This window comes from Oreochromis niloticus, linkage group LG11 (genome assembly GCF_001858045.2).
Source record: "Oreochromis niloticus isolate F11D_XX linkage group LG11, O_niloticus_UMD_NMBU, whole genome shotgun sequence".
Taxonomy (NCBI): Eukaryota; Metazoa; Chordata; class Actinopteri; order Cichliformes; family Cichlidae; genus Oreochromis; species Oreochromis niloticus.
Window position 1 is genome coordinate 24,776,587 of NC_031976.2, and position 24,135 is coordinate 24,800,721.

Here is a 24,135-nt window from a genome sequence, read left to right on the forward strand (position 1 = left end):
AATGTTGAGGTTGCCATTCTCTTCAATGTGCACAGCGCAGTCCAGGAAAGGCAAACAGTTATCCTTTGTGTCTTCCCTGGTGAACTTGATGTTTTTATCCACGGTGTTGATGTGCGCAGTGAAGGATTCCACTTCTTGTGTTTTGATTTTGACCCAGGTGTCGTCTACATATCTGTACCAGTGGCTGGGTACTCTCCCTTTAAAAGAGCCAAGAGCCTTTCTTTCCAGTTCCTCCATGTAAAGGTTGGCTTTACATGATGGCGCCTGTGTTCGGCCTTGCCGCTGCTGGTTGCAGTTTCCCTCGCTCTGTTATGGTTCTGTTTCTGACTGTCCTGCTCTCCTTCTTTGTCTCTGATGTACTGCCTGCACTAGTCTATGATCGTCTGACACTACTGTCTATTCGCTCCTCTATGGTGGGCCTGGATATCGCTCCTTCATACAATGGCTTCTTCCCTCCTCCGCCGCCGGTGTCTGGATTTTTGACAGATGTCGCCAACAGCACCCTTTTGGGTCCACGCAAATCTCCGAGGAGGAGAGATAAAAGAGCAGGTGTCCAGGTGAAATTTAGACTGCTCTTCAGACGAGGATTAGCGGGTAAGCGACGTCAAGCATTTCTGGTTACCTGTGCTCAGACTGCCTGTTCGGAGGAGAATTTGTTTCCCCCGTCCCTGCTGGATTGTGCAAAGCCTGGACTTATGAGATCGTGTTTCCTTAGGAGTGTTCATCCAGACTCTCCTATTATTTGGCCCGCTGCTCCAGCAGCGAGCAGTATTTATGATCGTTACGGATCGAACCCCCAGTTTCTACGCCCCCTAAAACGGGTCAGTGTCGGTAATGGTTTGATTTATTCCTCGTTGAGCATGGCGCTTCTCAATGCCCGATCTATGACAAATAAAACGTTCTTATTGAACGATCTTATTCTTTCCAAAAAACTGGACTTATTATTTTTAACTGAAACCTGGCAGCGTGATGGTGACTATTCTTCCCTTATCGAACTTTGCCCGGGCGGGTACTCCTTCTTCAGTTGGCCGCGGACTTCTGGTTGTGGCGGAGGACTGGCTGTGGTGTATCGAAATTGGTTTCACTGTCGCTCATTGATGGTTGAAAAAATGTCAACGTTTGAACTACAGCTGGTTAAAATTGGAATTAAAGATCCGTGTTACTGTGCTGTAGTTTATCGTCCACCGGGACCTAACAGTCAATTTTTTTAAGGAATTCAGTGACTTTTTATCTTCCATCTTGAAGTTGTCCAGATTGCTAATAATTGGTGATTTTAACATGCACATTGATGATGACTCTGACCTCTTTGCCAGAGGTTTTCTTAGCATCATGGACTCTTTTCATTTCACACAGCATGTATCTGGCCCCACCCACACCAAAGGGCACACTCTGGTCCTTGTTTTTACTATTGACTTAACCATCGATTGTATTAGTTCTGAGGATATTTTTATTTCGGACCATCATTGTATTATATTTAATTTGTCTTTTTATTTGCCTCCTCCTCCTGAGCGTCGTGCTCTTAGCTCGCGCGTCTTAGATTCTTCTACTGCTGCTAAATTTTCTGACGTTTTTAATTTGGTTCTGCCTGCTTCTAATGATGTTGATTTATTAACAAATCTTTTTAATAATTACTGTCTTTCTATTATCGATAATATTTGCCCTATTAAAACTAGACTAGCCCCTGTTACAAAACCCTCGCCCTGGATAAACGACAGCATTCGCTGCTTAAAGCGTGTCTGTCGTAAAGCTGAGCGTTTGTGGAGAAAGACTCGTTTACAGGTTCATCTCTTTCATTTAAAAGACCTTTTAGTTTCTTTTAACGCTTCAATTCGTGATGCAAGGGCTGCTTATTTTTCAAACCTAGTCTCTAGGAGCAGAGGTAACCCTAAGGTTCTATTTGACACAATTAGGGATATTGTTGCTCCAGCTTCTGCTGCTGTCCCTATTTCTTCGAATGAAGACTGTGAAAATTTTCTTTCTTTCTTTGTTGAAAAGGTTAGCAATGTAAGGAGCAACATCTCTCCCTCCATGTACCATTTGCCTGTTCCGATTTTACTTCAGCCTGTCATATTTGAAAGATTTTCACCAGTGTCTTTACCTGAGTTGTTGAAGCTGGTCACTTCAATGAGATCATCCTCTTGCCCCCTTGATATTTTATCTGGGTCTTTACTTAAAAATGTTTCTAAGTCTATTGGTCCTAGTGTTCTTAAAATTCTTAATGCATCTCTACTCTCTGGTCAGGTCCCTGTTTACTGCAAAAGTGCTGTCATTCACCCACTTTTAAAAAAACGTAAACTAGATCCTTCTTTGCTTTCCAGTTACAGACCCATCTCAAAACTGCCTTTTATTGCCAAGATTTTAGAAAAGGTTGTGGCCAAGCAACTCACGGATTTTCTAGATGAACACAACGTTCTTGATAAATTTCAATCTGGCTTTCGTAAGGCTCACTCTGCCAAAACTGCACTTCTTAGGCTACGTTCACACTGCAGGCGAAAGCGCATCAAATCTGATTTTTTTTGACGCTATGCGACCCATATCCGATCATGGTATGACAGTGTGAACAGCACAAATCCGACATTTTCAAATCCGATCTGGGTCACTTTCGTATGTGGTACTGAATCCGATACATATCCGATGTTTTAGAAAGCGACTGCTGTTTGAACGGTCATGTCGCATGTCACTGACACAAGACAGACGCCAATTATCAGCGCCGGAGAAGCGCCCGAGAAGACATCGCGAACGCTTCCTGGCCATCCAGTGTAGATGTCAGTGAAACTGTTGGGAAGACAACGTGAACATTTTATTTTGTACTGTATAATCTGCAGATTCTGACAGAAATCTGCAACTATCCTTTGAAGCACCGCCTCTCTAAAACACCAATAAGGATAATTATTAGGTTATCTACATTATTATGTAAATAACAAAATAACTTAAAGCAAAAATTGGGAAACGTAAAGTCCGAAGTCTTTATATTAAGGGCCATCAGTCAAACAATATTGTTTGCTCTAGGTCTAAACAGAGCGCGTTGTGTGTGACGTCTTCTTTTGCGCATGCGGGCCGCTTTGACCGTTCACACTAGACCGCGTTTGCTGTCGCATTTTATTTGCAGTGTGAACAAGCAGACAAAAAAATCGGATTTGATCAAAAAATCGGAATTGAGCATTAAGACCTGCAGTGTGAACGTAGCCTTAGAGTGTCTAATGATATTTTGATGAATTATGATGCTGGAGAGTGCACTGTTTTGATGTTGCTGGATCTGACCTCTGCTTTTGACACCGTTGATTACTTATTTTGTTAGATAGATTAAACCACTGGGTGGGTGTATCGGGTACCGCATTGGAATGGTTTAAATCCTATTTGTCAAATCGATCTTTCTCTGTGGCTACCTCGAAGTTCAGATCCTCCGTCAGCTCTCTTGCCTATGGGGTGCCTCAGGGCTCTGTCTTGGGGCCATTATTGTTTTTGTTGTATTTACTCCCTCTTCTGCAACTTCTTAGCTCTTTATCTGATATTTCATATCATTGTTATGCAGATGATATTCAGCTATATACCTCTTTTAGGCCACCTGATGTTTCTAAGCTCCAAATCTTGCAGTCCTGCTTAGATTCCGTTAGAGATTGGCTGGCTGGTAATTACCTTCAACTAAATGCTGATAAAACGGAAGTCATTGTCTTTGCTCCTGAGAAATTTGTTCCCCTCGTGGTTAAAAGTCTAGGCCCTCTTGCTTCTTATATTAAATCATCCATTAGGAACCTTGGTGTTACATTTGATCCAGCTCTGACGCTGGACACACGTTAAATCTTCGGTTCGCTCTTGTTTTTACCATTTAAGAAATATCGCTAAGCTGAGTCCCATTGTGTCACATTCCGAATTGGAAATGATTATTCATGCATTTGTTTAATCCCGCTTAGACTATCGTAATTCCTTGTTTACTTGCTTAAGTAATGCCTCCCTGGAACGGCTGCAGGGTGTTCAGAATGCTGCTGCTAGGCTTCTGACAAAGCATCACAAACACTCCCATGTCACTCCCCTGCTGATTCAGCTGCATTGGCTCCCTGTCAAGTTCAGGGTCCAATTTAAGATCATAATCATGACTTATAGGGCCCTGCACAGTGTAGCTCCAACTTACTTAAGTGATCTTCTTCTTTCTTATCACCCCAGCAGGTCCCTGAGGTCTTGTGACCAGGGGTTGCTGGTTGTCCCGCATACAAGGTTAAAAACAAAAGGTGACAGAGCGTTTGTATCAGTGGCTCCCAGACTCTGGAACTCGCTCCCTTTGAGTTTGAGATCTGTGGACTCAGGTTTTTAACTGCTTTTTAAAAGACATGACTATCTGTTTAAACTCGCTTTTGGTTAATTTTGTTTTGGATTTTAATGTCTGTTTTCTGCCTCTGTAAAGCACTTTGTGATTTTTATCTTGAAAGGTGCTATTTAAATAAAATTTTACTTTTACTTACTTTTACTATGTTACCGGCACCAGACCTATGGGAATCTGGACCGGCAGCAAGCGGCACACAGGCTAGAGAGCACTGCGTCGCCAAGTATGAACAAACTGTGGATTAATAGAGAGGACACCGAAGTTAGTGTCTTGCTCAGGCTGGAGCTCATTTATTTCTGCAACATATACACAATACAAATCACACTAAACCATGCATTCTCCTAGTAAAATAACAGATTTCATAAACAAAAATAAAGTTACAAAAAGCATTCTCTCAAAAGCAAAATAAATACAAACTAATTCAAAATAACTTTACATACAACTTAAACAAAACACTCAAAGCATACCAACATACCAAAATAACCCATCTCACATTCACACAACCTTTCCCCTCATTCACGCCATATTACTTTTGAAAATGGCGTCCCCCGAACGCAACACAACATGGCAGCAGACGACTGCAAATGTTGTTTCACCAACTTACAGCTTTCCCCTTAACACACGTACTCAGTACTGCTTGGCTAACACTACAACAACACTACACTACAACAAACACTACAACACATTTCTTAAGTCACAGGTTGCTGCTGTCATAGCATATACTTATAGTGCTACATATACCTCAGTGCTACACAGCCTGAGGCTGGGAAGAGTCCCACAGCTCTGGAAAACTTCCTGTGTTGTTCCAGTGCCAAAGACTTCACGCCCCAAGGACCTCAACAGCTACAGGCCGGTGGCTCTGACATCCCACCTGATGAAGACCCTGGAGCGGCTGGTCCTGGCTCAGCTTCGGCGCCTTGTGAGCTCATCACTTGACCCACTTCAGTTTGCCTACCAGCCTGGCATTGGAGCGGATGATGCCATCATTCACCTCCTACATCGTTCCCTCGCTCACCTGGAGACCGCTGGGAGCACTGTGAGAATCATGTTCTTTGATTTCTCCAGTGCCTTCAACACCATTCTTCCCTCGGTTCTGAAGGACAAGCTGGAGAACTCTGGAGTGGACCATCACCTCACTACCTGGATTCTGGACTACCTCACCGACCGACCACAGTATGTGAGGACTCAGGGCTGTGTGTCGGACAGGGTCGTCTGCAGTACGGGGGCCCCACAGGGAACGGTTCTGGCTCCGTTCCTCTTCACCATCTACACTGCAGACTTCTCCCACAACTCCACCCAGTGCTTCCTGCAGAAGTTCTCTGATGACTCTGCAGTAGTCGGCCTCATCACTGATGGGGACGACAAGGAGTACAGAGGACTGACTCAAGACTTTGTGGACTGGTGCCAGCTGAACTACCTCCAGATCAACGGCAGTAAAACCAAGGAGCTGGTGGTAGACTTCCGCAGGCACAAGCATCCTCCACTGCAACCACTGAACATCCAAGGTATGGACATCGAGGCTGTGGACAGCTACAGGTACCTTGGTGTTCATCTGAACAACAAACTGGACTGGACTCATAACTCAGACGCCCTCTACAGGAAAGGGCAGAGCAGGCTGTACCTGCTTCGGAGACTCAGGTCGTTTGGAGTGGAGGGCCCACTCCTGAAGACCTTCTATGACTCTGTGGTGGCCTCAGCCATCTTTTATGGTGTGGTCTGCTGGGGGGGCAGCATCTCTGCTGGGGACAGGAAGAGACTGAACAGGCTGATCCGAAGGGCCAGCTCTGTTCTAGGATGCCCTCTGGACCCAGTGGAGGTGGTGAGTGACAGGAGAATGGTGGCTAAGCTGTCATCCCTGTTGGACAACATCTCCCACCCCATGCATGAGACTGTGACAGCACTGAGCAGCTCCTTCAGTGGGAGACTGCGGCACCCACGGTGTGGGACGGAGAGATTTCGCAGGTCTTTCCTCCCCACTGCTGTCAGACTCTACAATAAAGACTTTTGCAGCTGATCAAACACACAAACCCACACATGTGCAGTAAGACTGCTATACGTGCAATTCTTCTTCTGACGAAGTTGTGTTTTTGTATTTTCCTACTCAGTTGTATATAGTATTTGTATTTCTATTTTATTCTATTGTATATATTATTCTATTCTATTTTATTCTATTGTATATAGTATTTTATTTTATTTTATTGTATTTTATTGCATTCCAGTGTTTTCTAATTTCTGCTACATAACTTTGCACTTTTGCTGTAACAAAACAAATTTCCCACCTGTGGGACTAATAAAGGCCATCTTATCTTATCTTATCTTAACATAATAGCATTATGCCGATGATACACTAATGCTCATTACAACAAAATACCACAAAACAACATCACTACAATCATCCCAAAATATGGCCGAATAGTTGTTACTCAACTTACATGACATTCAGAACCAGTTTGGTAACACAAAAGTCTATTTGTCAGTACCTGTGGATTAATAGAGAGGACACCGAAGTTAGCGTCTTGCTCAGGCCGGAACTCATTTATTTCTGAGCTGCACAGTGCAAGAGCACCATCTTCTGGCATAATGAAATATAACCATGGTCTGGCAACGCATAACAATGTCAAAATAAGTCACAATAATAAACAGAAAATAAGGGGGTAACTGGTTTTCTTACAAAAATAAACAGGACAATAATGTTTTATTTTTCATCCCAAAATACCCCTCCTTGGGTGGGGATGGAAGCAAATTCTCTTAAAATGCCATTAAACTTGTACTTATACTCTAAACAATTAAAGAAAGAAACAAACAATCCTATAGTCCGAAATATGATTGAACTTTGGTTTACAGTAAAAGAAATGATGACTATTAAGAATAATCTCTCTCAGTTTAATCCTATCTGGGGAAATGCTTTATTTGCACCAGGAAAGTTGGACACAGGGTTCCAGGGTTGGGCAGAAAAAGGTGTTGGGAAAGTGGGTGATCATTTTTGTGATGGAATAATGATTTCATTTGAGGATTTAGTCTAAAAATTTCAAATCCCCCAAAAAACATTTCTTTAAGTATTTACAGATTAAAAGCTTAATTTCTTCCATGCAAAATCAGCAAAAGTGACCCCAAAATTTAAGAAAGATGGAAGTGCAACCGTCTTACAGAGATGTCCAGGCATACAGGAGGGCTTCCCGGTGTCAGCTATTGTAGCTGTAGCAGGTTGGAAAAAGTTACATGAGTTAAGTAACCAGATAGTACCAGTAAAAGTTCGGACATTTCAACCCCCCTTCTATCGAAGGGAAGATACAACAAAGACAAGCGAATACGGGCATGCTTTTGTTCCAAATAAACTCTCTGATTAATGATGATAGTCTGGTAAACAATCCAGTAGGAGGAGCCAGTGGGACATTCTGAAACAAGAGTTTAGGTAATACATTCATTTTTAGAACACTTATCCTTCCAATAACAGATAACTTATTCAACGCTCCAGATTTCTGGAAATTTTCTATAAAATTGTATTATAGTTAAGTTATGTCACATCTTTTAGTGAAGGAACTATTTTAATGCCTAGATAAGTGAATTCAGAATTGAATTCAAAACAATGGCACCAAAGAGATTATATCAAAAGCCTTCTCCTCGTCGAGCGAGAGAATGGCTGTATCTTCCTGTTCACTTTGATTATGAAGAATGTTGAGGACTCACCTTACATTATGAAAACCCTGCCTATATTTAACAAATCCATTTTGATCATCTCCTATAATAACTGGAAGAACTTTTTCTAATCTTTTGGAGAGAATTTTAGTATCTGTATTGATTCAGCTTATAGGACGCATATTTTCACATTTGTTATTTAGTTTTCCACGTTTAGGAAGCAGTATTATCAAGGACTCCCTCAATGAGGCAGTAAGATTACCAGTAATAAAGCATTCTATATGCATATCTAAGAGGGGCTGTGCTAATTTATCTTTAAAGTATTTGTAAAGGTCAATTGGTAGTCCATCTGGGCCAGCTATTTTACCAGCATTTAGAGAGTTTATAGCATCAGTAATTTCATGTATATTAATTTGCCTGTCAACATTTTCTTTGACTTCCTCAGAAATTTTTGGTATATTGTCTTGTGTAGTCTGGAAGATGAGTGGATGATGGGGTGGGTGCAGTTTTCTCTGTGGTGGGGTCAGGTGGACTGTCCCGGGCTCTGTGGGGCCGGGAGGCGCTGCTCCACTGGGCCCCGGTCTGGATGGGCCTGGGCCCCCCTTTCCCTGGCGGGTTGCAGAGTATGGGGGTGCCTACTGGGGTCAGCGGGGGAGCTGACCCCAGGGAGGGGTCACTTGCCCCTCCCTTCCTTCCCTCCCCATCTCCAGCTGCCTCCCTCTTCCAGCTTCACCACAATCACCCACACATGCAGGGCCTTGGGGTAGGGGTGTGTCACCAGGGTGCAGAGGAGACATCCCCCCCCTCTGTCCCCTTCTGGCTGCCTCTGCCTCAATTTTATCCCACAATTTAGACATTCACATTACTCACACTCTCATTACACATACATATAGGATCTTGGGGGTGGGCACGCTACACGGATTCCAATCACCATCAGGGTGTACACCTCACCCCTGGCGTCGCTGCCCACCTCTCAATTTTAAATACACGTAGACATTGAGGGCTAGCAGGAGGGGCTATACGCTTACCTGCTGCTCTGGCAGGTAGCTCCATGCCCTCCTGGGTTTTAAATGCACCTTAGAACACACATACATCAACACTACATATGAGCGGGTGGAGGGAGGTTTGGAGTCTTCCTACACCCCCGTTCTCTGCGGCCTGCTGGAGCAGGGGGGCTAGGAGGAGGAGTTGGCCGTCCGACTGGGGTCTGGAATGTGGGGCCTCCCTGCTGCTGCGGAGTCGGGGCGGTCTGCTTCTCCCCACCGCAGGGAAAAGGGTAACACCACCTGGGTCTGGGTGCAGTTTCCCCCTCCAGGGGCAAGGGTACCTAGACCCGGGGCTTAGAGTACGCTTGGGGAGAGTGATTGTGTGTACAGTGTCTCTCTATGTCTGTCTCCACGTTGGGTGAGTGTTGAGAGCATGAGGGTGGGAATAGATGTTTGTATCTGTGTGTGCCTGTTTGTCTGTGTCTATATGTCAGGTTGGGTATCAGACCCCACCTCTCTGGGGACATCTCACGCCCTCCAAGGTTTGGAGGCCCATCCCCCCCACCACTTCCCCTGCCGGTGGCAGACGCCCTCAGACATCGGTGCATTGGTGGTTCTTTGTGTCCGGGGGTGGGCGCCCAGGTACCCACCGGCTCACTCCTTGGCGGCTGCTTATCGGGGCATGGAGCCTGGGGCTCGCTCGGGCCACTTCGGGGATGGGGTGCCCTCGGCCTCTCGGCCCGGGGCTCAGTCACTCAGGCACAGCTGGCTGCCGGCAGAGCTCACGGGCACGTCACTGCAACCCCCCTGGCTTCTGCTCCGCGGCTGCTGAGTGACCCCTCATCTGGGACTCTCCTCAGCTCTTTCTGGGATAGTGGCGCGGCTGCCCTCTGTTGGTCTTCCTTGGTCTCTTGTGTTCTGGGGGCCTCTGGATGTCTGGAGTTTTGATCTCCTCCATACCTGCTTCATGCCCTGGAGGACGGGGCAGTGGCCCCCCACACCCTCTAGCAGATCATTACATGAAGGAACCTCTTAAAAACAAGCGCGTTCATGCTCACAGGTGTACACACGGGTGATCACACACACAAACTACACCCTTTTGGGCTCCTACCTCAAAGCACACTGTGCGCTGTCGATCTCACGTGCTGCACCATAATGTTTAATATTTAGTATTTACTGTCATATTCCCATATATCATTGTGATCTTGTTTATTACTCTCGTCTTCTTCTGCTTGCTTTCTTTTTTCTTTCTCAACAGGTGATCCAGGTGATCGATATGTATTTTTTTTTTGTCTGCTTATTCTGTTGGTTTTTGTTTTTTGCCCTTTTTCCCCGTCCCTCTTCTCAGGTTTTTTTTTCTTTCCCTCTTTCTTTCTCCCCTTTCTTTCCACCAGTCAAGTCTGTCCCGTATTCAGCAAGTGAAAATAAAATAAACAATAAAAGGTGAATCAGATGGACCATTACAGCAAGGCTGGGATGGTCCATTTGGTAAAGTAAATCCGTTGGGCATCTTTCTTCGCCTTTAGACAATAATTCTGATGGCAAAAGAACCAAACGGGACAGGTTAAAAAAAAAAAAAAAAGAAATTTTTGGTATATCAATTTTATCTAGAAATAAAGATTCATTCTAGTTGTGTTGTTGTATTCAGAATTATATAATGCTTTATAAAACATTTTAAATGCATTGTTTATCTCTAAAGGATCTACTGTAATGTTTCCATTTAAAATTTCAAGGTTTGTAATTGCCTTTTCAGATTCCTGCTGTTTTATACGCCAAGCCAGGAGCTTGCCGGGTTTTTCACCTTGATCATAGAATTGTTGCTTTAATAAATTTCATTTCGTTATTTTGCGTTCTCAATAGTAATAATTCTTTTACATTGTCCTCCTTATTTTGGCCTGATTGAAAGCTGGTCTCTTCTAACAGTTTTTTCTTCCAGATATTTTATCTTTTGATTTCTTTCTCTTGTTTTCTTACTAGCATAGCTCATGATTTGCCCTCTTAAGTATGCCTTAAAGGCTTCTGATCTCACACTTGCAAATGTTTGATTTGAATTGTGCTCAGATAATTTCTGGAGACTTAAATTGTGCTCTGAACCCACAGAAGGATAAATCGTCAGGCATGGATAACATTCATAATAGAACACGAAAGGTGATCCAACAATTTGTGAAGGAGTTAAATATAACTGACATATGGCGAGATAAAAAATCCAACCAAATTACAATATTCTTGCTGGTCAGGTACATACAAAGTGTATTCCAGAAGCAACTGAGCCGGTTCCTTATATAAAAGATTGCCATTATAAGGAAATAATAATATCTGACCATACAGCCGCTACTTTGACTTTCATAGAGCAAAAATTAATTAAAACTCAAATTAAATGGAGACTTCAATCGAAGTGGATGCAGGACAAACAGTTTCTTGAGTTTTTATTAGCTCACTTTTTACTAGCTAATCTTACACTTACTTTCTCTCTGCCTCAGATACATCACATACCAATGTGAAATCGCAGTTAAAGTAAAAATAAGATCAAATTAAGATTTTTGCCTTCATTTCTGTCAAACAATGCTGTTATTGTGTCCCCGAAAACACTTCTGTTTTTGTCCCCCCGCCCCTGATTTCTGTTTTGTTTTTTTCAATTTAAATTGTGTTTTGTGCACTTTTGAAGCGTTTTTCTATTTGCTGGTGTTTTCTTAAGTTGCAGTCCATTTGGCCCCTCAGGGCCACCGCAATACAAAGAGGAACAGAAGTAACAACAGCAGTGCTAGCTGAATAAGTAATAAACTCATAAAGGATGCTGATGATAGGGGAAGGTTAAATATAATTAAATACAGGCATTGTTTCTGTTTTTAAACAGTTACCTATTCAAGTTAATACAGTCTGCACATACTCTGCTGAACAGCAATTTCAAAATTAACCCTTCTTTGGCTCTGTAGCTTCCAAGTGCTCCTCTCTGTCCGTCAGCTTCACACTAACACCATTTTGTCTAGTGTTGGGCAGGTAGTGCTCAGTACTGCAACTGCAATTTAATATCAAAGGTCAGCTATAATATTCCACACTTGACATGTGTCGATATTATTAAATAATATTGCTGCAGAACATTTCAGACTAACTCTGTATCTCCTTCTCTTTCAAGTACTTTATTTAAAGATATATCACATTTTGGAGTCAAGTTGAAACAAAGGCAGATGTGAAATGTAAAAGTGAGATCAGAGGTCAACTGCTAAATGTGCACACTGGGGTTTCGCTCGGGGATGAGAGAAATATGAGATAATTTGATAAAATAATCACAGAAATGCAAAAATGTTATTGCAGTGTTTGTTTCTGTGTACAAAGTGAACTTATTGCATATGATGTCAGGAGGACTCACAAATAAGGAGCGACAAATAGACAAACAGTCGCCTGAATCCATAAGTAAGTTATTTTAATACCGATGATCAACTGACTGATTAAAGTCTAAAATGTTTATACTCTTTACCTGTTTTTGTGTGATTAAAAATAAGCATAATATCTGGTCATATATCAATATGTTTTGAGCACTGTTATTTTTGTAAAAAAGAGAGAAAAGGTATCCTAAAATGTTTGTGATTGCTAAAGTTAGTCTCTCTAAAAACAACAACAACAACAACAACAAAACATCCAGCCCAAGGAATCAGAATCAGAAAGACTTTATTAATCCCAGAGGGAAACTGAGTTATAGCAGCAAATATACAACAAACATCATGCACTCATATAAAATGAGTGAAGAAACAGAGTTATTGATAGAGATATAGGTATAAATATATATATAAATATAAAAGGACAAGTATGTGTGCAAATATATGTCTTGGTGTCAAAGTATCTATGTCAAAGTAACTAGCTAATCAGCTATAGTATTTCATTTAGCTATTTAGCCATTTACCAATTGTATTTACTACACTACACAAGGAGGACTGTGTTGAATCAGTCTCATTGGTTGAGAAAAAGAATCCACAAATGTGACGCATTCTGTTAACGGAGAAACTCCCAATAACACCATTATAGAACCATTATTCTCCAGTACTGATGAATCTCCTTGGCTCCCTAAACTCCCAAACATTATGCAAAACAACATTTAGGCAAAGAGTCAATAAGTTTTATGGGTTGGACTTTTACTTTTTATTTTAAGGTCTTATCAGTGGCTATAAAACCTTCAGCTCACTGTTTTTTAAAATAATTTCTGTGGCTTTTATAATCCTACTGATCACCTTGTTTTATACATTTAAGGAGTTCAGTAAAAATTTGCTGCCAAAATGTTAAGAACGTCCACATAACACCATTATAGAACCATTGAATGCTTCATTGACTGTTTTCATTTAATTTCTGTTATTGAAGAAGTTTCATCTTAAAAACATAAACTGAAGAAAAACAGAAGCATGATTTACATCACTAATATAAAATTTAGACTTAAAACTGCAACATCCAATTCTGAACTTTTTGTGACAACTTTCACGAAGCGGTTTACAGTTTGCATTCTGTAGAATCTCAGGGGCAATTAAATATTATGATTAGTAAAACAGCTTTACCGCTTTCTGTAATGTCTTTAGTCATGATCCTGCCCTCAAAACCACAGAAATTCCACGAGGGTAACATATTGCAGCTTGCGAAAAAAAAAGTATCAGATTCAGGTTTTATTTAATCATTGAGACCTTTTATAACATGTAGGTACAGCCATTCCCAAAGTCAAGAGTACTGCTGCCCACTTAAAACCAGAAAATCCTGTGGGGTCCACCCAATGTTAAATCTTCACTCTAATTAAAATACAAGAGAGAGACTGATGTATTTCATTGACTTTTTTATTCAAAACACATAAACAATACAGGCTTATGGCTAAAAATTGCTAATGCTACCCATTCACATGCAAAGCAACTGGGACACAAAGAGGAGTAAAATTAGGTCAGAGTAATGACTAAAATCACAAACCAACAAACTCCTGTTACCATTTTTAATTCAAGCTTTTTAAAATTTCCACTTTTAGATAAATTTACATGAATATGTAACTGTAAATACTATCATTACAAACAGAATTTCTGTTATTACTGCAGCACACCTGTAGTACCGACAAGGTGCCCCTCTCCACACTTTGTGAATCAGTGTGTAGGTAGATTTTAACATTAATGTGCAAATTCATGTAATCATAGTACTACATTTGGTAACTGATGAGTAATACATTTATATAAAAGCCAGGGACACAACTGTGATGTGTTGGTTGTCTTATTTTACTATAAAACGATAACACACACACACACACACACACACACACACACACACACACACACACACACACACACACACATACATATATATACATGAAGTTTTATTTAAAATAAAGTAGCAACAAAAATATTAGAAAATTTATGAAAGAGAAAATATTAATATTTATTTATGCAGACTAATAATCTATTAGGTAAAACGTCTTCACATATCAGGTTTAACATTTTATGATCTCAAACCAACAAAAATTAAAATTTTTCTCCTCCTGCAGCAGGTGAAGACTTTTAAAAATGCATCATCTGCAGAAGTAGAAAAATATTCTTGTTAATTGAGAAAATTGTTCCTTTTTAATTAACAGTGATAGTAAATATTAAACTTACCTTGAAAGGGGAAGGTTATCACTGGGTTTATATTTTTTATTTTCTTGTCATGGAAATGTTCTCATACATATTTTCTTGTTCTAAGAAAACAAAGATTTGTTATATTGCACTTAGGTATCCATTAAGACAATAATTTAGATTCTCTAATTTCTTTATTTTGCTATAACAGATGAGTATGATGACTTTAGATTTAAAAAAGAAAAAAATAACATACCTGTGTTTTGCTTCTGAGGATTTTTGTTGAATCTAAATATTTGAAGTGAAGCATTAGTAAAATGTGGTCATGCAATTAGATGCAACACAAAACTTTAATGCTAATGTTATATTTGAATTTAACAAGTGTTACGTAAAGCAGTTTCACCCCGGTTCTTTTTTTATTCCTCAGGCCACCAGAGACTACACCGGACTCAGTAGTCATTTCACATAACCTTTATTCATCTTCAGTTACGCATGCACCTTCTAAAAGGGGAGATGTGCAAGGCCGGTGTCCCTCTGCAGATCTTCACTTCTTTGTTTGTTTCCACCAGTTTTATAGAAGCGACCCCATCGTAAAACCCACATGGTGTGTTTGTGCATGTATGCGCAAGCACGTGAGCGCCTGTGTGTGCGCGTACCCGTGTGTTTATGTGAGTGCATGTGAGTGACTGTGTGTGTGGGTGTGTGACTTCCTGTCGGTCATAGAAGTCCATCTCCCCTCACCTAAGCTACACCAAATTGCTTTACAAAACATAGAAAACATATTACAAGCACTGAGACCCCCACTCTGCAGCCACTGGGCCATTGGCCTCTTGTTGTCTTACTTTTACAGCTAAACGTGGAGGGTCTCCTGCAAACCTACTTCTAAGTTATGACAATTATGAGCTTTTATTACATTAAGGGACAAGCATCAGCATCAGCATCCCCCAACTGTAGCTTCCTGTCTCCTTTTATGACAGGCTGACCCCCAGTGTCCATAAATTCCTCTCCCTCTACACACACACTCTCAGGCCTACAGCTAAGCCAAACTAAAATGCACAGACAAATGCTTCCCTATTCCTCTGATCTACTGCTGGACCATCTCATCTAAGTAAATTTAACACATTATATTCTAATAATTGTTTTCTTGTACTCACAAAAGAAATCCCAGTATTTATCATAAAAAGTGTTTCTTTTGCATGATTAACAATGAAAATAATTTATTCTCCTTCGTGATTACTCTGAGACCAGCAGAAAATGAACGTTAGCAAGTGACTGTGCAGAATATGAATCATTTGTTTTATTGCACCACTGAATTCTAGACATTTTCTATGATTGCAATAATTATTAATATTCAAAGAAGAAACATGTTTTCCTGGTGACATTTCAAATAAATTCTCCTTACTTTTTCTCATAAATGTAGTACCCTCCACCAACAGCTGCAGCGATGATGACACAACATGCGATTACTATTCCAGCGATGCAACCAGCAGCACATCCTGATGATAGATCTGGAAAAGTATAAATAAAGATATTAAATAAATTTTGACAGTAAATTGTCTTCTCATCTCAAAAATACCCAATAGTCTATGTCTTTATTTGATTTTATAATTTCTGGACTATCAGAGGACTTTTGATTGGTGCAATGCTCCTGTTGCATGAAAAGTACTTGTGTTTGGGAAAATGGTCAATGCACTATGTGGTTTCAATTAACAATTTGCTGACAATTAATTAATGTCTTGCAAAAGGGTACTTTGGCATTAGAAACAACTGTTATGTTATCAGAAGATAAACCTCCAAAATTTAGTTGATAGAAAACTAGAGCAAATGTAGTACTCTTTAAACTACCAATGGTACCGTCTAACAGTATAAACACACGCAGATACCTGTTACAGTCAGTCCATGCACCGCTGATGATGATGTTCTCTCAGTTATATTATTCCATGCTTGACAGGTGTTGTTGCCACTGTCAGAAAGTTCAACCTCTTCTTTAATGTACTCAGCTGAATTGGTGAGTATTTCTGTCCCATTTAAGAACCAGGAGAATCTGGCAGATGGTGTGGATTCAGCAGAGCAGGTCAGTTTTAAGGTGCCTTTGATATTTATCTTATTTGGACCTTTGATTTGAACATTTTCTGGTCCATCTGATAAAACAGGCAAAAACAATAAATGTTGTTCATTACTTTTAAAATTCTACATTACTGGACTACATATTGTATTAGTAGTAACAGTCAGTGTTTGACTTTACTTTACTGTATACATCAACAAGAAGTGTAGATTGACCAGGATGTTACTTACAGTTAACAGTCATGATGTATTTAGCTCCATCACTGCTGACAGGGTTGCTGATTTGACAGAAATATTCTCCATTGTCTTTCCTATTCACAGTGTCAAAGGTCAACACTCTGTTATTGTCAGAAAGGATCATGTTGTCAGTCGGGGTCAGATCTGAGCCATCCTTCATCCAGTTTCTTGTAAAGACTGAGCCAGAAGCCTCACAGGTTAAACTGACAGAGGTTCCCTCAACTGGCAGGTTTGTTGATGGTTTGACAGAAGCAGCTGATATTTTCTCTGTTTGCCCTCCAAAAATAAAATATTAGCAAGTAAATAAAATATAGACTTAGAACAAGAACAAAAGCAGGTGATTAAGTGAGGGCCAAATTTATACACTGATGACCAGCAGAGATAAGAAGTAATGAACAACTAATACTTCTTTAATGTACTTTACTAGAATTTTCAGATATCTGTAGTTGACTAGTATTATTATTATTTTTTCTGACAAGTTTTTACTTTTACATTTTTAAACAAATATCTGTACTTTCTACTTCTTACCCTTTTAAAACAGACTCATTACTTTAGGGTTCAGTGGTATCATCTGTAACGTTTATATTCAGGAGTTAAAGTGGGCTGGAAGGAGTGCAGGCGTCTGTAAGTTGTGTTTGCGGTATTTCAGAATCTAGCTAGTGTTACAGAAGAGGAGGAAACATGAAGGGAATTAAGTGCTTTTTAAGCTGTGGTCCTCATAGTCAGATTTAGATTACATCAAGTGTAGCAGAGATGAATTTACATTTAAGAAGATGATGCTTATGTTCATTCACTGAATTCTAACTTTCAAACAAAGAGCAGCAGGTCAGCTGATCACATCATGTACACAAAGAAAATCTTTTGAACCTCAAATTAGAAATTTTTGTGAGTCGTCATTTTTTCCCCTATGCTGAGCCACTACACAGATTTTAGGGTTCCCCCACCTGCTGAAACCCATGATTGATCTCATGAATGACTGCAATCATTTTTGTGTTTAGGTGTGCAGGCAAAGTCAACCTCTAATATGTAGGCAACAGAAAGTATTTTTTCTTACCTTTTCTTGGATGTGTCCTCCATAACGTGATATTTGTATTCTCGTGTACTAATATTATTGCTTTAATAATATTTATCTTTCATTGTGCACACAATTTCGTTTTATATTTAGAATGGCAACAAAGGCTTTTCTGTTCTATTGTATAAAGCACATAATTTAGTTACCTTTCTACAACAATGGTTGGTAGATTTGTCCTTTGTTACTCTGAGTACATTTCAGAGCCTGTACTTTTTCACTTTTACTTGAATAAACAAGTTGCTTTAGTACTTTAACTTTTGCCAGAGTACTTTTTAAACACAGTTATCTGTACGTGTAGTTGAGTAAAAAAGTACTTTTGCCACCTCTAATGATCATTGATGGTGAAAGAAAAGAGCTGAAAAATCAAAATAATGACATCAAAAATGCCAAACAAACCACAGAGATGAGGGGACCTCTTAAGATGTGGGATAATTCTCTGTGGACTAATAATAGGAATATTGACCAGTGGTTAATTAAGGGGGAGGAAAGGGGGGAAAGCTGGTAGTGTGGCTCGGTTAGAAGTAAGGTCTCTGTTTCAAAAAAAAAGGGCAGGTTTAAATTAAAATCATAGTTAATTATACATGAAAGAAACTGCTTGACTTTCCAAGTATTAGTTAGCTTACTTCATTTCTAACAGAAAAAAATTGTGTTTCTGTTGTTTTAGCCAACATTCAATTGGTGCAGGCAAACCCTTGTTACATATGTATACTAAATTGTGTTGTCCTGATCTGGCCGACCTGCTTGATCAAGCAGATCAAACCTCTGGTTCAGGCTTAACTGTCCCACATCCATCTCCCCGTCGACACACTCCTGACACTGAACCAGTGCCACTCATATCTGAAAAAAGAGGCGAGTTCTTTCACATAAAAAAAACATGCCTAATTGCAGGAGGCCACTTAGGAAAATGTATTTTTATTCTAGACACTTTTATTTTGTATTAATCATACATCATCATTATAATCCACATAACCAGAGCATTTCTGAGGAAGTGTGTCTGGCTCTGTATATATTTGGCACACTGCCAATCACTGTTCAGGTAATGACAGTTTTCAGTAAAACCTAATTGAGTTCCTTGAGGTGTCAGGACAGAGAAATATTGTTTCTGTTGATATACAGAAGTGATATAAACCAAATCAGATTTTGACCACTTTAGCCTACTGTGTGATCAAAGGTTTAGTTATATTAGTATACTTCACAGCATGTAATGCAGTCCTAACCAACATTATTATCATAACAGGCACATGGTAAGCAAACAGTAAATATTGTTTTTCTTTTGTTTTAAAGGCATTTTATCTCTGTGTTGTCAACCTTTTATCTACCTGAGATTATGATGACTAATAATTACACTTACCCAGTACAGTGATGGCTGAAGGCTGAGATGTTTGAGATCTCAGAGTTTTGCTGTTAAAGGCCTGACAGCTGTAGTTTCCACTCTGACTCATCTGTACATTCATCAGTCTGAGCTCTGATCCAGTATCAGGCAGCTGATCTCCATTCAGAAACCACTTAAACTGGGCAGGAGGTCTGGATCCAACTGAGCAGGTGAGGCTGATGTCTGACCCTACAGCAAAGTATCCTTGTGGTGGAGATAAGATCAAATTTATATTTTCTGGGCCATCTAAATGTAGAGGGGACAGAGAAAATTAACGTTAACTCAATGAAAACTTTAAAGGTATAATGTCTGTGAAGGTTCTCAGTCATCCAGGTCATCGTAGTCAAAGGAGTTTGCAAAGAAAAGCGTCTGGACTTCTTTGAGTTGCTTGAAGACGTTTCACCTCTCATCCGAGAAGCTTCTTCAGTTCTAAGGTCAAATGGCCGAGAGTCCCAGATTTAAACCCAGTGGGAGTATCCCCCCCAAGGAGGGACAAAGGACCCCCTGGTGATCCTCTAATCACATGCGCCAAGGTGTGAAAGTGGGTGTGGGACCTAATCAGCCAGGGTTTCGGGTGAGCTCATTGTGAAACCTGGCCCCACCCTATCATGTGATTTCCTGAGGTCAGATGGCCCAGGATGTGAGTGGGCGTTAAGGCGTCTGGGGAGGGAACTCAAAACTGGATTATAGATGGCAGACAGTTGGTGTCGTAAACCACCGCCTCTGTTCAAAGATGGTCGCTCACAGTGGACATAGATGGCCTCTTTCACTCCTCTTTCAAACCATCTGTCCTCTCTGTCCAATATGTGAACATTGGCATCCTCGAAAGAGTGACCTTTATCCTTAAGATGCAGGTGGACTGCTGAGTCTTGTCCTGTGGAGGTGGCTCTTCTATGTTGTGCCATGCGCTTGTGAAGTGGCTGTTTGGTCTCTCCAATGTAGAGGTCTGGGCATTCCTCGCTGCACTGTACAGCATACACCACGTTGTTCAGTCTGTGTTTTGGAGTTTTGTCTTTCGGGTGAACCAGTTTGTGTCTGAGTGTGTTGCTGGGTCTGAAGTACACTGGGATGTCGTGCTTGGAGAAAACTCTCCTGAGTTTCTCTGATACACCGGCTACATAGGGGATGACAACGTTGTTGCGTCTGTCTTTCTTATCCTCCCTCGCTGGTGTCTGATCTTCTTTTCTGTGCCTTTTTGCTGACTTTATGAACGCCCAGTTAGGATAACCACAAGAAGTGGAATCCTTCACTGCGCACATTAACGCCGTGGATAAAAACATCAAGTTCCCTGGTCAGAGCGGGTCACAGTGATTATAGTCAGACTGGAGCCTCCATCAGTGAGCTGAACTCTGTCACTTGCTGTAACCTCAGAGCTGCCGTTAAACCAGAGGAAAGAGAGAGAGGATCCAGAGGCAGAGCAGGACAGAGAGACAGAACCACTGAACTCAACCAAGTCTGTGCTGCTGGAAGTTACCAACACATTGGAGACTTTCTCTGTGAAAGAAAAACAAAATAGTTTCATTGTTGGCATCAACAATAGAAAATAAGCATTAAAAAGAATAAAATCCAATTCCAGCTAAACCATGTAAACTTATACTTGTTATCATGTAAACTTGTTTAAATATTTAAAAAACAATTACGCTGTTTGATTTCAACATCTGCTCACCGTATATTACCACAGTAGTACGCCCCTGGTGGTTTGTGGCATCAGCTTGTAAAATGCTAATGATGTATTCTCCACTGTCATTCAGAGTGAGACTCCTGAGCTGGAGAGACGCAGTGGATGGGAAGAAGGTGATCCTGCCTTCATACTCTGGTCCAGTAATGTTTACATTAGTTGAGATTATTATAGTCTTAGACTTATTAAAACTCCAGCCCACAACCTGAAACGGTTTCTCTGTTGGAGTCAGTGTTGTAGTGAACATCACCGTTTCTCCTACAGCTGCATTCAGAGGACCATCAGGCAACACACCAGCTCCTTCAGTAAAACCTGCGGGAGACAAATAGGAAACAGGTGATCCTGCCTTCATACTGTGGTCCAGTAGTGTTTTCAGAGTTAGTTAAGCGTATTATATTTTTTTGAAATATTAAAACTTTAGGATACAGAATAAAACAGTGCTTTTGTTGGAATCGTTGTAGTGATCCAACAAAACCATCAGGCAACATACCAGCTCCTTTAATTAAACATCAAGGAGACATATTTTTGTTTGACTAAATGAAATTAAAACATTGCATCTAAAAATAATTAGCTGTAAGTTTTTATTTAAGTATTTAATCCGAAGTTCACCAGCAAAAAACAATAAATAAAAAATATAAATAGGTACAAGAAACAATGATGTGACACTGACAGGCACACTAAAATCCATGCACAATGAGGCTAAAGGAGACACGAGGGAAACTTAACAAGAGGGAAATGACCTGACCAAAGGTTTTTCTTGTTTTTCTAATCTGTCTCTCTCTGTCCCCTCTGCTCGCCATCTGAAATTAGTTTAGAAAAATATATCTCAAGTACTCAGATGTATTTAGAGGAGAAAGGAGACAGGAGGAGCTATGATGAAGGATCAAAGGAGTGTCCTTTGCAGAAATGCTTACATTCAGTGTCTAAAAGAGGAATGATACACATCTGTAATATATAAACCATGGTGTGAAGAAGACCTAAACATCTGTTTCCATCTATTTTAGTCTTTTAGGATAATCAGTGGCATTCTTTGTGTGTAAAAGTAGCTCTAAACATAAATAAACATACATAAAAAAATGTTAGAAAATAAAACTGTAGTTGAATTAAAAGAAAACAATTTATGATGCAGCTCTTGCAAAGATCGCATTTTATTGAGCTTTAAATTGAGTTTCAGAAGCACAGATGTCTCATTTAAATGCGTTTTGACTTGACTTCCGTCTCCTCACTGATGAGGAATAAAGCCAAGAAGTAAAATCACTTAAAGTGACAAGAAAAACAATGTATTTTAAATTCATGGAGACAACAAGGAGATGTAGACAGGGTTACAAAAGAGGAAAAGAAACATAAACAAAAAGGAAAGCCCAAAAAACAAAACAAAGGCAAAACAAACACCTTACGATTTCAAAATTCAAGAATCAGTGTTCAACGACTGAAAGAAATAGGAGCATTAAGGATTACTAGAGAGCACAGGACCAAAGTGCTGTACAGTAAATAAGTTAAGAACAATTGAATAAAACAAAACAGCAAAAAATAAAACACATAATACATACAAAATTAAAACATCCCTATATTTTAAAAAAACTAGAAAAAAAAGCACAGAATCAACTAAAACTTCTAAAATAAAAATAAAAATAAAACCAACATCTCACAAGGTGTCAATGGCCAGGGTGAAGAGATGGGTTTTCAGAAGTGATTTAAAAACAGGCAGAGAAGAGGCCTGTCTAATCTCTAAAGGCAGATCGTTCCACAGTTTTGGAGCTGCTACAGCAAAAGCACGATCTCCGCTAAGTTTACAATCAGTCCTGGGTACATTCAGGAACAGCTGATCAGCTGACCTGAGAGAACAGGTGGGTGTATAAGGCTAGCAGCTCAGAGAGATAAAATGGGACTACGTGGGTTGTGAAAGTTTGACAGAATAATGTCAGATAAGTTTTTTCTTTTGGCATCTTTTACAGTTTTTTGATATTGACATCAACAATCCTTTAGCATCTGGAATGACACTTGTAGTTTTTCCTTTTTCTATTTGCGCTCAGCTCGATGGCACTTGCGCCTGACAGCTCGGGTCATGTTGTTCAGCCAGGGCTCAGATTTAGTTTTTGGCTGCCTGGTTTTTAATGGAGCAGTGGATTTTACAGTTCTGGTTAAAAGCTGTTGAAAACTGCTCAGCAGTGGTGAAGTTACAAAATGCGACAGCTCCAAGCAGCAGTGTGAGGTTTAACTGAGGTACGGGCAAGAGGAACTTCAAACATCACAGTACTATAGTCAGAAAACACAGGATCACAAATCTCTATGTTAAAAACAGAAAAACCAAGAGATAAAACAAGATCAAGTGTGTGTCCAGGTTAGTAGGTGGGACCGGTCACACATTGCACCAGATTAAAAGAATCAACAAGGTTTAGAAAGCCCTTTGCCATGGGCATATCAAGCAGTAAGAGCTCACCTGAGACGGCCGCAAGAATGAAGAAGTATATCAGAAATGTTTCCATTTGTAAAGCAGCGTCTTTCACTCTGACTTTTCCTTTACTGATACCAGTACATGAATGTTAATTTCAATATATGGTGTCATAAGGAAGTAATTTTTTTTATTTTGAAAGGTGGAACTTCCTGAACTTGTTAATCTTCAACACTGTTTTCTACTGAATATTTATTTTCTTTTTGCCATGCACAGTTAGCAAGTAATCAAAAATCAAATAAATAAATAAATAAATAAATAACCTATTTCAGTAAATGTTGTCCTCTCTGTTTATCTTAGGTAAGTATTATGTTTGCCATGAAAAACAACATTTAATAGTAGTACTAGGAGTAGTAAAAATAACTAATATTCTATAAAAGTTGGATACTGTGTAAAATATGAGTAAAAACAAAATGTAATGATGTGCAAATCTTCATTTGCACCATTTAAAGTATGATTAAAAAATAAGTTCATTTTGAATTTGATGGCAGCAACACATCTCAAAAAAGCTTTGGCTGTGTAGCATCCCGTCTTTAACAACAGTCTGTAAACATCTGGGAAGAGAAGAGACCAGATTCTGGACTTTTTGGAGAGGAATGTTGTCTCATGATTTCTGATATAGGATTCTAGCTGCTCAAGAGACCTGGGTCTTCACAACACTTCATATTTCATACTTCAAAACACTCAAACTTTTCTTCCGTTGGTGATATATGAAGTTGTCTTATTGTACAGTAATAACTGCAGTATGAGCCT

General features: G+C 40.0%; 1 protein-coding gene across 1 annotated transcript; it reads right to left on the reverse strand.

Moving 5' to 3' along the window:
• Positions 1–373: 373 nt before the first annotated feature.
• On the reverse strand, positions 374–19,492 carry LOC102082386 (carcinoembryonic antigen-related cell adhesion molecule 1-like). Its single transcript, XM_019355191.1, has 6 exons — positions 19,232–19,492; positions 16,803–17,075; positions 16,391–16,648; positions 15,910–16,015; positions 14,764–14,795; positions 374–522 (listed from the first exon to the last, which is right to left on the reverse strand). The coding sequence occupies exons 1-6, from the start codon at positions 19,332–19,334 to the stop codon at positions 374–376; spliced, it is 921 nt and encodes a 306-aa protein (XP_019210736.1). The 5' UTR covers positions 19,335–19,492.
• Between the last annotated feature and the right edge of the window lie 4,643 nt (positions 19,493–24,135).